At 35.7% G+C, this 16,875-nt stretch overlaps 1 protein-coding gene and 1 long non-coding RNA gene across 3 annotated transcripts in view; both read left to right on the top strand.

Annotated features, from left to right (window-relative positions):
• The first annotated feature begins 105 nt into the window (after window positions 1–105).
• Window positions 106–16,875, top strand: part of LOC127852618 (receptor-type tyrosine-protein phosphatase beta-like) — a 73,346-nt gene continuing 56,576 nt past the window's right edge. The window contains exons 1-7 of the mRNA XM_052386569.1: window positions 106–133; window positions 1,656–1,931; window positions 3,304–3,579; window positions 6,330–6,539; window positions 6,863–6,949; window positions 14,062–14,243; window positions 15,428–15,623. Of these exons, the coding sequence (XP_052242529.1) occupies window positions 106–133; window positions 1,656–1,931; window positions 3,304–3,579; window positions 6,330–6,539; window positions 6,863–6,949; window positions 14,062–14,243; window positions 15,428–15,623 (1,255 nt within the window). The remainder of the gene's footprint in view (window positions 134–1,655; window positions 1,932–3,303; window positions 3,580–6,329; window positions 6,540–6,862; window positions 6,950–14,061; window positions 14,244–15,427; window positions 15,624–16,875) is intronic.
• On the top strand, window positions 8,550–12,494 carry LOC127853458 (uncharacterized). 2 transcript variants are annotated; one of them, XR_008036619.1, is made up of 4 exons: window positions 8,550–8,836; window positions 9,137–9,998; window positions 10,144–10,382; window positions 12,333–12,484. It is a non-coding gene; the product is annotated as an uncharacterized LOC127853458 (long non-coding RNA). The 2 variants fall into 2 exon arrangements; XR_008036618.1 differs by having other exon boundaries at window positions 9,137–10,382; window positions 12,333–12,494.

Genomic DNA, 16,875 nt, shown 5'->3' with positions numbered 1-16,875 from the left:
AGTGATATATTTCGGAAAAAAACGTTTTTAATCTCCCCGTGCTTTACCAATTATCGGTAACTGTTAGATCTTTGCTAATTTTTCGCCAATTATTATTTAATCGTCATGAAATCGCTGCTTATATTGTCGGCTGGTTTGTTTTTCACGCCGTTTTTTCTGCAATAAGATTACGTTGAACATTGCTTGATGAAATAATTATTTAATCGCCATCAACTAATTATCCCCGTAATTACCGCTGTTTGTTGTCTGCTTTAACATAATGATTTCAATTTTTAACCAGGTAACCTGGTTTTCCCAATTCAAAGGGACCCGGCATATGCCATGACCAGCACACACGTGTTTGGAATTACACTGAGGTGGTGTATTTTAACTCACACGCTGTGACGTTAATTGATGTAAACATGATCGGCATTGCCAAAGTGTTATTTTTGGAGTAAATCATTTACAATTGATATTGGCCTCTGCCTACAATATTGCGGCCGATGGCAAACATCGTATTAAGAGATAAAGTAGTCGAACGATATGCACATTTTAGATTATGCATATTAATATTTGATATTATGCATATTTTATGTGCAAAACCGTACAATTATTCGGATTACCGTTTTCGGATACTGTATTTTTTTCGTCGATTATGATTTATTTTCGAAGTTCATAATAGCAAAAATAGAATGACGAATACACATGTGGTGATACGGAAGGTGTGGTTTATAATATTTCAAGTTGTATTATAATATTTCAAGTTGTATTCACCAAAAATTGCAATTGGAAAAACTATACAAAATTGTATAATTAGTAAGGGCTCTGGGTGGGTTGGGGCCTCTGCCCTTAATTCTTATGTGTATGTAACTGTAGCTGAGATCTGGTTTGTTAAGTCACACTCACAGCATTGATTGTATTCTTTATTGTAAAGCCATGATAATATTTTATAAGAAAATGACACACTGATATTATGCTTGTTTTTAAGTGTACCGGTATATTTATATTATAACTTTAATCCAATAGATATACATTTAATAAAACATAGATAAAATGAGATTCATTGTTTTTTCTTTCTTTTTGCGTTCAGTTCCGTTTTGCGGAAAAGTCCGCATATGTTTTGGCTATTATTTTTTTAAGTAAAAAAAATTTGGCTATTATTTTCTGAAGGCCAGAGTGAGCACTGTGTATGCATCCATAAAACAAACTGGTATGCACCTAGCTTTCTTTAGTTTTATATTACTGTGTAATAATACTGGTTAATGTATTCATTTTAACATTTCATTTATCACGAATGCAACTATTCTTATGATAATAATGATAGTATAAAAATAACAATAACATTAAATAAATATTAATAATTATGCAACAATATCAAGCTGAAGTGCAATTAAACTATTAACATTATTCTGCTGTTTTTACTTATGATATTGTTGATGAACTTTTGATTTTGCTTAGGATCTTTATTACTGATTCTGCATGAGGCTTAAAAAAATGCTTGTTATATCCTGTGGTACCAGTAGCATCCTTCTGTGTCATATTATGTGCAGTGAACACACATATTCAAAGTTAAGTTTGTTAGCATGATGCGCGTCCTGAATGATCATGATGTTGAAAGCTGGCTCATACATATGTTGTATAATTCTTCATTATTTTGCTGCCTTTTTCATTTTCAGATTTAAATCCAGTTGACCTTATGATAAGTAATGTGACAAAGACTAACCTGTCTATATCCTGGAATTACAAAAGTAATTTGAAAACCATTGATTGGATAACTGTAACAGCTAAAACACGGAGCCAATCAAGTGGTTCTAATTCCACTACTTGTACAGTTGCTAATAGCAACACTACAGCCCAGTGTGGGGGTCTGACACCTGGCTGCAGTTACCAAGTGACAGTCGAAGTTGGAGGTGGTGGATTGAATGGGTCAAATAGCTCAGAAACGAATATGGGTAATTATTGTTACACAGTATTTCCAGTCATCAATGTTTTAATCTCTTGTTTTAGGCAGAGGGATATTGTTTTAGCGGTGTCCTTCCATCCGAAACACTTTAGTGCCAGGAGTCATAACTTGGAACTGCTTGGGCAGATTTCATTGAAACTTGATATAAGTGTTTATATGGATAAGAGAATGATACATACCAAATGCAAACGCAGAGCAATGGCCTGTTCTTCATGAAAATAAGCCCACTTTTATGTCCTGAGCAACATCTTGGAAATGCTTGGCAGATTTCATTGTAGCTTAGTACAAGTGTATATTTGGATATGAGAATGATGCAGGTCTAATTGACTCGCAAACCTTTTGTCAAAAACAGGGTAATGGTCCTTTTTATACCCTTTTTATATAGGATTTTTCCAGTCTTTAGCTGTATTTCCAATAACACATGAGGCACAGCCATGAAATTTACCACAGTTGTTCTCAATCCTCTGTGGCTGAGTCGTATACAAGACCCATAACCCTATAAGCAAGGTTACACATTGTGGTAAAAGATCACAATTTTAATGAATTATTTATAATTAAGCCATTACTTTACTATGCATCCAGGTATTCTGCAATAATTGTGTGCAATTGTTCTCCTGAATCTGGCTGTGTGTCACAGGAAAGGCCCAGGTTTCTATGGTCAAGGTCACATGCTTACTATATTTGGAAGTAAATCTAAATAATCTTTTTTATATGTTTATGTATGCAAAAAATATTAATCATGCAAGGTGTGACATGTTATCATAATACAATTTGAGATATTTAATGCTTAAATTAATTCCATTAAATATGTTATTTCATACCTTTGTTTCTTGCCACATTATTTGTAAACAATTTTTAGTTTTGTATTGTGTCAAGAATAATTCAGTTCATTTGTTCTCTGTATGGTTTATTCGTTGTTACAAAGTTTTTGTACTCATGCATATACAAAAATTTTAATGTTCCAACATATATCTTTTGGTTTGTGTCATGCTTGAAAGATTCGAAAAAAGTAAGTGCCCTTTTTGAATAGATTGTTAAGGTCATTCTCCATAAAATTGCAAATCTGCAATATGGTAATAACATAATTTAGTTCTAGTATTTCCTTGAACTTTGCATGGAAATTCAAAGTAACTGTGTGCCACACAACTACACAATAAACATTTCATATTTTTCAGTACTTTACTTAAAAGAGTGACATTTATTCAATGAATAATGTCAATTTGTGTTATTAAATGCTATCTCTATTTGGGATAATTTTAATTATTTCCCCCCTAATCATTGTAATTTTTTACAGTTCTATAGCATGTTAAATGCTTATTTGTCATAAACTAGTCATTTTATTTTCTCAAATGTGATTTCAGTACCTGCAAAGCCAGGTATGCTTGTTGAGAAAGATGGTTTGATCGCCACTAATGTTACCTTGACATGGACTGAAAGTGCTGGATGTGTAAGCAGCTATTCAGTAAAGGTATCAAAGAGCTATGTAATCATTTTCAATGGAAATACACCAACTAATACCATCAAAATAAATGAACCCAACCTTCAACATGGAGTGAACTACTCTGTTGCAATAGTGGCAACAAATGGCGACCACAACAGTACGGTAACAAAGGATTGGTTCCGCACAAACTCTTCAAGTAAGTTGTTTTAGTAGTTTCTTATTTGGTAAGCATGTGCAAAGAACATTATTATAATAAACATAAAAAGATTGAATTCTTGATCATTATGAAGTTGCTGTTTTTTCAATGAGCATTTAATGACAATAGAGCATTTTTAGCTAGACTATTATACATTGTATATGAAATATATATAGTGGAGCTATCCTACTCACCCCGGCGTCGGCGTTCCCATTACCGTTAGCGTTGGAAAGTTAAAGTATGCGTACCACCTCAAATATTTCCTATATCCCTTGATATATTGCTTTCATATTTTGCATACTTCTTTACCAACATGACCCCAATCTATAAACAAGAGCATACAACTGTAAAAAGCATTTTTGTAAGAATTATGGCCCTTTTTACACTTAGAATATGCATATTATTGATAAATCTATGTTAAGGTTTGCGTTCCACCTTAAATATTTTCTATGTACCTTGTCATATTGCTTTTATATTTTGCATACTTTTACCAACATGAACCCAATCTATAAAACAAGAGCAGACAACTGTAACAAGCATTTTGTAAGAATTATTTTCCCTTTTTATACTTACAAAATTGAAAATTTTGTTAAGTTTTGTGTTTAGGTTCACTTTATTCCTAAAGTATCAAAGCTATTGCTTTCATACTCGCAAAACTTACTATCATAAGTGGACTGTGCAGGCAAAGTAATGTAACTCTGACTGGCATTTTGACAGAATTATGGCCCCTTCTATACTTAGATAATTAACATTTGGTTAAGTTTCGTGTTTTGGTCCATTTTACTCCTAAAGTATCATAGCTATTGCTTTCATACTTAGAAAACTCGCTAACTATCGTAATGGGACTGTACAGGGCAAGTTGCATAACTGTGATTGGCATTTTAACAGAATTATGGCCCATTTTGTCTTAGTAACTTTGAATTTTTTGTTAAATTTTGTGTTAAGATCCACTTGAAATATCAAGGCGCTTGCTTTCAAACTTCAGATACTTTCTTGCTATCATAAGGGTACTGTACCTGGCAAGTTGAATTTGACATTGACCTTTGAATGACCTTGACTCAATGTTAAATTAATAAATTTTATTTAAATTGCCATAACTTCTTTATTTATAATCAGATTTGAATCATACTTTGACAAAACAACACTTACTTTAAATGTCAAAATGGACTTCACCCAAACCATCCCCATGCCCCACCCCAGAATCCCCCCCCCCCCCACTTTTTTTTTCCTTTCTGTTTTTTTTTTTAAAGATCATCTAATAAATGACCACTCCCCACATTATAACCCCTCTCCACCCCCACCCCACCCCCACCCAAAAAAATATTTTTCTTTGAAACATGTTTAAAAAAAACAAATATGTCGTTACAAATGTTCAATAGATTGTGGAAAATATACCTGAACTCAGAATCGTCTATAAAGTACAACTTCTTTAAAACATAAGTGATCAATTTGTTTCAGTGATGGTCCTCTTCCACTAAGAATATGACTATATTACGTTGAACATACACTTCAACACCGTTATTTCGAAGTCGCCGGGACCGTTTAAAAAAACTTCGGATTAACGATAATTCGAAATAAACATTTGACCGAAGACTTCTTTGATTCTGTAAAAAAAACGTTGTGGAATTCGCATGGTTCGGCTACACGCTTACTGAAAAGCGTAAACTAGTCAGATAGCAATAGATTTCCACTTGTAACAAACGGAGGAATAAACGATTCTTTTTCTTGTTTCTATTTTTGTCTAATTACACAACATATAAAATAAAACGAATATCACAAATGATCAGACATACATACATATGAATACATTTTCGGAAATGAATTAACATTTTTTTAAACTAATACGCGATGTCTCTCTGAACACCGGCGTTCGCGCAGACGACAAAGGTGTAATTATCGGCTTTTGACGCGCCACGACAAAGGTGTGAAATTACGCTCAGTATTTTGCAGTTTTGACTTCGGATTAAAGATTGATAATTAGGTGCGAATTATAGTGTTGGGACCGACTGAATCACTTCTAATTAACGATTTCTTCGGTTTAACGAAGTTCGGATTAACAATGAAATTTTACATTAAACAAAGAAGAACCAAACTCGGGACCCGAAAAATACTTCGAAATAACGGTGACTTCGGATTATCGGTGTTCGAAATAACGGTGTTGAAGTGTATTGAATATGAACAGTTTCCACATGATGGCAAATTACGTTATACTGTCAAGCACTTGAATAGTCGAGCACGCTGTCCTCTGACAACTCATGTTCACTTTCTGCTCTAAAAGTTGTGTGTCAGTTTGAAACTGTGAAAGGAGTTCAATTCTCAAAATAAAGGAAATTACTTTAGTCACCTGACCCATTCCTCCAATGTTTCATATTGCCAAAGCAACAAGCACTTATGCTGAATTATAGATTAACTGAAAATAATTAGATGGATATTCATGTTGGTATATTATGATGTAAAGTATATTGAACTCACCATTAAGTTCTGTTATGTCAACTGAACACTTGGTTTCATATTGAATTTTAATGTATTTGTTTTTTTGAATGGGGGCCCTGGAAGTTTACTTGTCCAGACAATTTGTATTGTCCTGACAATACAAATTTAAGTATAATGTAGTTCACAATTATAGACAGACACATCAGTTTTTATAATTAGAAGACTTTTCTCTCCAATCTTATAATTATAAGATGCCTTAATTTTCAATTAGCCAAGAGAGCGTTTTGGGCAATCACAACACTCTTGTTCAATTTCAGGACCAAGTGAGCCTAGAGATTTGACGGCCAATGCAACAGGCAATACAATACAACTGAACTGGACAGCGCCTCTGGAACCCAATGGGGATTTACAACATTATGAAGTCTGTTATGAATATAAAAGCTACAATGACACAAATTTTGAAAAAAATCAATGTCAAAATACTTCTTCAGCTGAGAATAGTTTTAAACTCCAAGGTTTGGTTTCTGGTATGTTTATATATATATATATATATTGTATTTCTTTTTTTGACATGGAAATAATCTGATTGGTCCATGTGGACACATTATAAATTGTATTTTATGAAAAATAAAAATAAAAAACATAAAAATTATGGGTTATAAAAACATATATGAATCTATCTACAAAACACTAGTTAAAGTACTGTACTACTTCTTTTGATATTTCCTTCTTTACAACTTTAATTGAACTGGACCCATTCCCAAAGCTGCAAGAACAATTGCTGATTGCCATGCTGTGACAACTGATTTGAGACTTAGTGATCCCTCTATTTTGTGTTGAACAATTACAGGCGCATTCTACAACATCAGTGTCAAAGCATGGAATGACAAATATCCGGGTTATGAATCATTGATCCAAAGCAGAACTGTTGAAGCAAGTAAGTGTGAAGCATTTCTTTAGGGCTTTATTGTATGCAATACATTTGAACATATATTGCTCGATACACTTAGCATGAAGTAATATTAGATGAATGAAACATCAGGCACAGATTTACCAGGGGGTGGGGGCACGAGGGGCAAGTGCCCCCCCCCAGCCGCTAAAGTCTTCTTTTTTTTGTGTAAGCATTTTTTTTGTGTGAAACAAAGTTGGCCAGATGTTCCGATTTACCCACTTTCCGACAGAAGACATGCCACTTCCAACCTTACTGCCTACTATCCACAGGGAGTCACCTGTTGTACGTTAAGACTCGATTATCACTGTCGCAAGAATATCTTGAGTGCGATATGCTCTCTTTTCGGCAGATATTTTAAGCGTCTTGGTAATATTAAGCGTCTGTCATGTACACTAAATAAGCGTCTGGATGATCTCGAACCTTGTTTGAATGGCAAGTATACCAATTAACACTGTATTGTCAGACGTAATAAACATGGGAACATAAGATATGGAGACTTTTCTTGCGGTATATAATACAGCGTATCACGGCATTGTCTTCATAAAAACTGGAGCGAAAGGCAACAACACTGGATCGATTTTTTGGTCTATCCAACAAACCAAAAAACATGGGAGTCTGATTCTGAGCCAAAGTTGTCGAGTCTAAGGTAAGAATTTATTTTTTAAAATGTATTATAATGCGTTTATTGCGCCAAGTTTATTCAGTATGTTTTAGGTTTAACTCTAAAATATTGAAATAAAGGAGCAAAAAGATTGAGCGTAAATTTATTAACAAATTTCTTTTATACTAATAGTACAATAAATACCATGATATACATTGTATGCCTGTTCCGCTCTGTATACACCTTGTAGATATTAATTTTATTAAAATTGAATTTTATCAAACGTTTTGATCATTTTTTTCAGCTTTTGCATTTTTAATTAATAACATTCACATTTTATCACTCCCTGATAAAATATGGTTATTGAAATATTGATCAGACCAACAGTATTTATGTATTTTTGAAATAAAATGTTGTATAGTTAATTCAACTAATTCTACATTTCTATAAACTCTTTCTTTTTTATTTTCAGAACTCGTCATGAAGATGACTGTTAGAGTCCACCTACCAGCTCAGTGTTGTTAAATTTAGCTGCCAGCCCCTACCATTTGGAGCTACAGTGTATTTGTTACTTGTTGTACTGTTGAATGTCAATTGCAATTTTAAATAAAGATTAAACATCTTTAACAGACAGCTTTTTATATTTATGCCCCCCTTCGAAGAAGAGGGGGTATATTGCTTTGCTCATGTCGGTCGGTCGGTCTGTCAGTCGGTCTGTCGGTCCGTCCACCAGGTGGTTGTCAGACGATAACTCAACTTGGGCCTAGGATCATGAAACTTCATAGGTACATTGATCATGACTCGCTGATGACCCCTATTGATTTTGAGGTCACTAGGTCAAAGGTCAAGGTCACGGTGACCAGAAATAGTAAAATGGTTTTTAGCCGGATTTTTTTCGAAAAAATCTCGGCTTATAGATTGATGTTGTCGGGCGGGCGGGCGGGCGGGCGGGCGGGCGGGGGGGCGGGGTGGCGGGCGGGCGGCGTGCTCGAAAATGTTAAAGTTCTTATTTCATGGTATAACTTTGGTATGCTTGGACCTAGAGTCTTCAAACTTGACATGAAGGTTGGCCAGGATTAACAGATGACCACTGGTCATTTCAAGGTCATTCATTTGAAGGTCAAGGTCACTGTGACCTTCAATATAAAAAATGTTAAAGTTGTTATAACTTTGGTATGCTTGGACCTAGAGTCTTGAAACTTGACATGAAGGTTGGCCATAACTAGTTAGTAACCACTGGTCATTTCAAGGTCATTCATTTGAAGGTCAAGGTCACTGTGACCTTGAATGTAAAAATGTTAAAGTTCTTATTTCATGGTATAACTTTGGTATGCTTGGACCTAGAGTCTTCAAACTTGACATGAAGGTTGGCCAGGATTAACAGATGACCACTGGTCATTTCAAGGTCATTCATTTGAAGGTGAAGGTCACTGTGACCTTCAATATAAAAATGTTAAAGTTGTTATAACTTTGGTATGCTTGGACCTAGAGTCTTGAAACTTGACATGAAGGTTGGCCAGAACTAGTAAGTAACCACTGGACATTTCAAGGTCATTCATTTGAAGGTCAAGGTCACTGACCTTGAATGTAAAAATGTTAAAGTTGTTATAACTTTGGTATGCTTGGACCTAGAGTCTTGAAACTTGACATGAAGGTTGGCCAGAACTAGTAAGTAACCACTGGACATTTCAAGGTCATTCATTTGAAGGTCAAGGTCACTGTGACCTTGAATGTAAAAATGTTAAAGTTCTTATTTCATGTTATAACTTTGGTATGCTTGTACCTAGAGTCTTCAAACTTGAAATAAAGATTGGCCAGTACTAGAAGATGACCACTGGTCATTTCAATGTCATTTGAAGGTCAAGGTCACTGTGACCTTAAATGTTAAAATGTTAAAATTGTTATAACTTTGGTATGCTTGGACATAGAGTCTTCAAACTTGACATGAAGGTTTGCAAGCACACTTAGATGACCACTGGTCATTTCAAGGTCATTCATTCTAAGGTCAAGGTCACTGTGACCTTGAATGTAAAAATGTTAAAGTTCTTATAACTTTGGTAGGTAAAAATGTTAAAGTTCTTATTCCATGTTATAACTTTGGTATGCTTGTACCTAGAGTCTTAAATGTTATTGTTGTTCATGTATATGCATGCATTCAAAACATAACACAAGGTTTGCTCATGCCTTGAAAAGTACTTACATTTCATTTTGACCTTTGAACAATATTTCAGTAATTTAAGTATTGCATTGACAAAAACACGAAAGGTACTTTCCTGTCATTTAAATCAAAAATCCGGCTTCAATGCGGTCATCTCCGACCGCGGAACTCTTGTTGAATGATAACTCAAGAACGCATACGCCTAGGATCATGAAACTTCATGGGTAGATTGATCATGACTTGCAGATGACCCCTATTGATTTTGAGGTCACTAGGTAAAAGGTCAAGGTCACGGTGACCCGAAATAGTAAAATGGTTTCCGGATGATAGCTCAAGAACGCATACGCCTAGGATCATGAAACTTCATGGGTAGATTGATCATGACTCGCAGATGACCCCTATTGATTTTGAGGTCACTAGGTCAAAGGTCAAGGTCACGGTGACCCGAAATAGTAAAATCGTTTTCGGATGATAACTCAAGAACGCATACGCCTAGGATCATGAAACTTCATAGGTAGATTGATCATGACTTGCAGATGACCCCTATTGATTTTGAGGTCACAAGGTCAAAGGTCAAGGTCACGGTGACCCGAAATAGTAAAATGATTTTCGGATGATAACTCAAGAACGCTTTTGCCTAGGATCATGACACTTCATAGGTACATTGATTGTGACCCGCAGATGACCCCTATTGATTTTCAGGTCACTAGGTCAAAGGTCAAGGTCACAGTGACAAAAATCGTATTCACACAATGGCTGCCACTACAACGGACAGCCCATATGAGGGGCATGCATGTTTTACAAACAGCCCTTGTTACTTCTTACCCCCCCCCCCCCCCCACCCCCCACCCCCGCATTTGTTTTATGGAACAAATTGTGTGCCCCCCCCCCCCCCCCATCTGGCCCTGATCATGGAAAAGTGTAAAAAACATTTATCTGTTTGATTGAGTAAAATTTATTTTCCAACATGCTTATTGAATAATTATCAAAGGAATATGTTATTATCTTGACTTACGGTACTGTCAAACTAATATTATTCATTTGTACACTAATATTTGTGAATTTTCGTTGGTGTGCTCACCCTCAAATTTAAATGTTTGACAAAAGTGTATGTCCAAAGTCTTAAATCCGAAACATAATTATATAAGAAGGTATGATGTCAGACTAAAGGGGGAACAACCATTTTTGATGTGTAGGTATATGTGTAAGCATACTAGCTTTAATAGGCACCTTCTTAATTGAAGGTAACCATGGAAGTCTTGAAAATCCCGGGTTGCTATACACTTCAACACTAGTATTTTGAACACTGATAATCCGAAGTCACCGTTATTTCAAAGTATTTTCGGGTCCAGATTGTGGTTCTTCTTTGTTTAATGTTAAATTTCATTGTTAATCTGAACTTCGTTAAACCGAAGAAATCGTCAATTAGAAGTAATCCTGTTGGCCTCAGCACTATAATTCGCGCCTAATTATCAATCTTTAACCCGAAGTCAAAACTGCAAAACACTGAGTGTAATTTCACACCTTTGTCATCTGTGCGTGGCGCGTCAAAAGCCGATGATTACACCTTTGTCTTCTGCGCGTAGCGTGTTAATTTTATAATGTTGTCAGAAGCCGATAATGACTATTAATGTATTTTTGCATTCTTAAGTAACAAACAAACGTGTCACGTTAGGTCTAAGTAAAATGTGGCCAAATGAAATGCATCATATATAAACTCTACCTTTTTAACAAAGATAATTACAAATTGTCTGATACAAACAAGTAAACCACTGAAGAATGGCCCGGTACCCAACCCGGGAGGATATCTGGATCGACAGTAACTAAAAAGGGGGTCAAGCGGGGTTCAACATTTTATCATTACAGAATTAAAGAAGTCTTCTGTCAAATGTTTATTATGCCCCCCTTCGAAGAAGAGAGGGTATATTGCTTTGCTCATGTCGGTCGGTCGGTCTGTCGGTCCGTCCACCAGGTGGTTGTCAGACGATAACTCAAGAACGCTTGGGCCTAGGATCATAAAACTTCATTGGTACATTGATCATGACTCGCAGATGACCCCTATTGATTTTGAGGTCACTAGGTCAAAGGTCAAGGTCACAGTGACCTGAAATAGTAAAATGGTTTTTGAATTATAACTCAAGAACGCATACGCCTAGGATCATGAAACTTCATGGGTAGATTGATCATGACTTGCAGATGACCCCTATTTATTTTGAGGTCACTAGGTCAAAGGTCCAGGTCACGGTGACCCGAAATAGTAAAATGGTTTCCGGATGATAACTCAAGAACGCATACGCCTAGGATCATGAAACTTCATGGGTAGATTGATCATGACTCGCAGATGACCCCTATTGATTTTGAGGTCACTAGGTCAAAGGTCAAGGTCACGGTGACTAGAAATAGTAAAATGGTTTTCGGATGATAACTCAAGAACGCATACGCCTAGGATCATGAAACTTCATAGGTAGATTGATCATGACTTGCAGATGACCCCTATTGATTTTGAGGTCACAAGGTCAAAGGTCAAGGTCACGGTGACCGGAAATAGTAAAATGATTTTCGGATGATAACTCAAGAACACTTTTGCCAAGGATCATGACACTTCATAGGTACATTGATCTTGACCCGCAGATGACCCCTATTGATTTTCAGGTCACTAGGTCAAAGGTCAAGGTCACAGTGACAAAAATCGTATTCACACAATGGCTGCCACTACAACGGACAGCCCATATGGGGGGCATGCATGTTTTACAAACAGCCCTTGTTTCGAATTATTGTTAATCCGTAGTTTTTTTAACGGTCCCGATGACTTCAAAACAACTGTGTTGAAGTGCATTTAGATATATAGATGTCTATAATAGATGTCTGTTGAGGGCATCTATAGGGATGGGAAAATGTGATTTTACAATAAGAATTGCAGTATTTGTCAGTTAAGTCTTGACCTACATTATTTGCTCTAATGTTAATTATCATTTAACGTTTTCTTATCTTTTCAAATATATTAAACTGACAGAGTTATGGAAAGGGACAGATTGAGGGACAGTTTGGCCCATTGTTAGCACGTATCAATTCACAGTTTGTTACTGGTCTAATGTCACCTTCTTTATAGAACATGCGTGTGTCTGACATTTTGAAGACGAAATTCAGAGTTGTTTAAAAACCTACCTTGCGGTTAGATAATGTCATGAAAATCAATACTTACGATGGATGCAGTCTGACAGTCATATTCCATGCTAAAAGTTTGCGCAGATTTTTTTTTTTTTACTGGGGACATAACAACGCATATATTCTGTATAGTCTGCATAGTCTGCAATAACAACGGGCATCTGCTGTATGAAATTCACAATGACATCTTCCCATTCATTTGACTTCTACTTTCGGAAAATATGCGCTTATAGAAAAGGTATTTAACTAAATGAAAAAGAGTCTTCCTGGTCAGAAAATACATGTTATAACATCAGATCTTTTACGCTCCTCCTGTAAGACGAGAGCGTTTGGAAAATTCACTCCTCCTTCAAAGATTTTGTTCGTCAATACAAGCAGATTGTGGAATTTTAGTTCCTTGATCTTTAGTTTTTGCCCTTTTTGACATAGTTGACAATCCTGGTTATTTGATTGGGCTATGGCTGGTGGGCGGGATTTACGACGTCGGATTTTGGGCGGGAATACTTAAGAGAACGGGGTACATTTTAGTAAGTTCCAGAGCTGACAATGACCAATGAAGCGTTAATAATAGTTTATTAATTGGTAAAAGATTTAAAACCTGGTTGCATAGCATTGCAATGTTTCTTGTTGACATTAACCAACAGACATTGTCTATGCTTGTTTTGTATAATCACTTGATGGAACTCTACAAAGGTTGGTTGTGGTTATGTACAGCATGGCATGGCAGGTGGATTTTTTTGAGAATTTATGGCGGTGTAGTTTGAAACACTTTGTTGATTTTATCATGAACAATCTTTAGTTATCAAGTGACCCTCAAATTAGTTGAATTCAACTGGTTGCATTACAAATTGGATTCCAAGGGATAAGAGCAGATTTCCTCGGATTTAATATGGAAAATTGTAAAGATCTTCTTGTCTGAAACTATTGGTTGGACTGCAACATAACTTCACAGAAATGTTTCCTTCTAAGACCATATATACCAAATCCTTTAAAGTTATGACATGTATTTCACTAGAAAACAAACTATGAAATTTCACTATATGTTGTTTGCATATAAATTACATTTTGCTGTAATTTCAGTTTAGGTTTAAAAAAACATAGAATCATGTAGCCATAAAATAATGTTTGACATAAATGATTGATACTGGCTTTAAAGATTTCTGTGCATTTCAGAACCAGGCCAAGTTTGCAATCTGACTGGGAGCTCGACCAACGACTCCGTCACCTTCACTTGGGGCCGTCCACGTTATCCAAATGGTGACATTAATGAGTATAAGCTGGTGCTGGTGCTGAACTTGGAGAATGCAAATATTTGTAAAGTTATACTGCACGTAGATGCAAAAAATACAAGTCATGTAAGTTGCTAGTTGATTATTTTTCTGTTGGTACATACTGGTTTTCATACAGTCCATACAATATAAAATTGGGTTTCTAGAAATTCCAAATGATCGTTATATCTTAAATAAAATAAATAATTTAACTGATGACAATAATGACAGTACAATGTCCCAAAGCTGATTCTTTTAAAACTAAATGATATTCATGTCAGGTGTTGAGTGCACTGGTAATTGCTATGTGGTAAGCTAAGAGTAATAAAAACCTCGAAATTTAGTTGGAGCATCAGTATAACTTGCCATCATCAACCCGACATTGCCCTTGATGTGTGAATGTATTAAAATACAATTACAGTGAATATAGTTTCAAATCTATAATAGTGTTAAAGTTAAATCGATGAAAGCATATCACATTATACATTTACACTGTAAGAGCATCATTTAATTTGAGAAACACATGCACAAACAAAAAGGAGCACAAAAATAGAAACAAAGTTGAGCAAGTTATTAAGCGAGTGGAGTGTGAGTTTCATGTCAATAAAATTTAGTATATTGGCAAGCCAGTGTTTTTTTTCATTCAAAATCGGGTCCAGTAACCGAACTCATTCCCAATGTAAAAAAGTATATATTTTTAGCGAAGTGACATGGTGAGCTTATGGGACCATGTGATGTCCGGCGTCCGTTGTGCGTGCGTGCGTCATTCAACAATTTATTTGTGTAGACAGTAGAGGTCACAGTTTTCATCCAATCTTCATGAAATTTGGTCAGTATGTTTATCTTGATGAAATCTGGGTTGGGATTGTATTTGGGTCATCTGGGGTCAAAAACTAGGTCACTACGTCACCAAGTTTAGTCAAAACGCCGTTAATTTTCCGAATCAAAAGGAACCCGGCCCCATTCCCAAAATGGTGGAAAAAACACTGCAAGCTTTAACACATTCAATTCTCAGAATGTCTTCCGAATAAAAACAATATATGGTGCAATATTCAATATTGCTCATCTGCATGTACCATAATTCATGAATTATTTGCAGCTTTATACCCCCAAATTTAAATTTAAAAAGTTTGTTAAGGTTATTTATTGATACTGCACTACTCTGACTGTAAATTTGAGTAAAAATTCATTGTGCCAGCGTTAATATCAGTAATTGACGCCATGTTTGTTTTTCCAGAATGCTACACCCAATTATTCTTTGTTCTTTTAAGCCTGAGCCGTGGTGTCCAACTAATTGCGCAGCTAACAGCTCAGAGAGCCCTTTACCATTGGAATATAACCAGAAGAACATGAATGTTACCATCTGTGGACTGCAACCATATACTAATTACACAGCACATGTAAAGGCAAGAACAGGAGCTGGCGAAGGACTTTATTCTGAAAAAAGTGTTATGACTAAAATCGGTGGTAAGTACTGCATTTTGAAGGTGGTTCTTGGAGACTGGAAGAAGTATATAAAAGTTATTCATGTATAATTCAACGATGCAAAGCAGTAGGGGAATCATAGGAAGGCCTGTCCTGTAACTGTATGACTGTCAGTCATGTTAGCTCAAGGTCAAGGTCATATTTAAGGCAAAAGTCTAAGCCTCAAATGTAGTCCGGGAGAGGGGGGGGGGCGGTTAATGGGGGTGGGCATAGTTTGTACAATTAACAACGCCATGCGTAATTTGATGTAATGACATAATGACATGATTCAAATTAACTGAGTTGTCAATTAATCTGTGTAATAATGTATGATGAAATTTACAGCAAAGTCATGGATTATTTCGAGTCCAGTTTAATTTCCTTTTCAATTTCTTTATGTCCAGTTAATTTCTCCAAACATACTGCAATTTTACATTCACAAATTTGTCCATGCATACCAGTAAGTAAGATAACAAACAATCCGCAATGAACTACATGGCTGGACTTTTTCTCACGCTATCTCAGCCTTACTCCAATCGCACTGTCCAACCAACTTGAATAATACATGCATGTAATAATCTCATATACTTTGAAACATTCAATGGCCACTTGTGCAAACATTTTGACATAAGGGCGAGGAAATGTTATCTGAAAATTAATTAGTTGCTGCTGTATGTTTGAATAATTTAGTAAAATTGGGTTATAATGTTAATACTATGATGTCCAACAATAATTAATTGTAAGAAACATTTGTATATGTTTTCTTTTATATGCTTTATGTGACACTTAAACTACCTTGTTCAAGAACAGTATTTCATTTAAACAAATAATATTTATTTTAAAGGCAAGACAAAGCATTCAATTTGCATCAGCAAACACATTGATTTAAGTTTATTCTTTGAGCTATAAGTTTATCAGAAATCGCTAAATTGAGCCGTTTCAACCTTAAGAAATACCCATATTTTAATGAATACATATAGGTCGTGCTCTGTGAAAAGGGGTTTCGATGCATGTGCATGAAGTGTCCTTCCAGATAAGCCTATGCAGTCCCCACAGGATAAGATTAGGGACAACACCTTCAGCATATTAAGCTGGATTTTTGCGAAGAAGAGACTTTATTAAAACAAAAAATACAATAAAAGTGGAAAGTGTTGTCCCTGATTAGCCTGTGCGGACTGCACAGGCTAATCTGACATGACACTTTAGGCACATGCATTAAACCCACTTTTCACAGAGCACAGCTCATATGTCAAAC

The sequence above is a fragment of the Dreissena polymorpha genome, chromosome 12 (assembly GCF_020536995.1).
Source record: "Dreissena polymorpha isolate Duluth1 chromosome 12, UMN_Dpol_1.0, whole genome shotgun sequence".
Taxonomy (NCBI): domain Eukaryota; kingdom Metazoa; phylum Mollusca; class Bivalvia; order Myida; family Dreissenidae; genus Dreissena; species Dreissena polymorpha.
The sequence above is the reverse complement of the archived record's forward strand: the minus strand, read 5'-3'. Positions and strand labels throughout refer to the sequence as shown.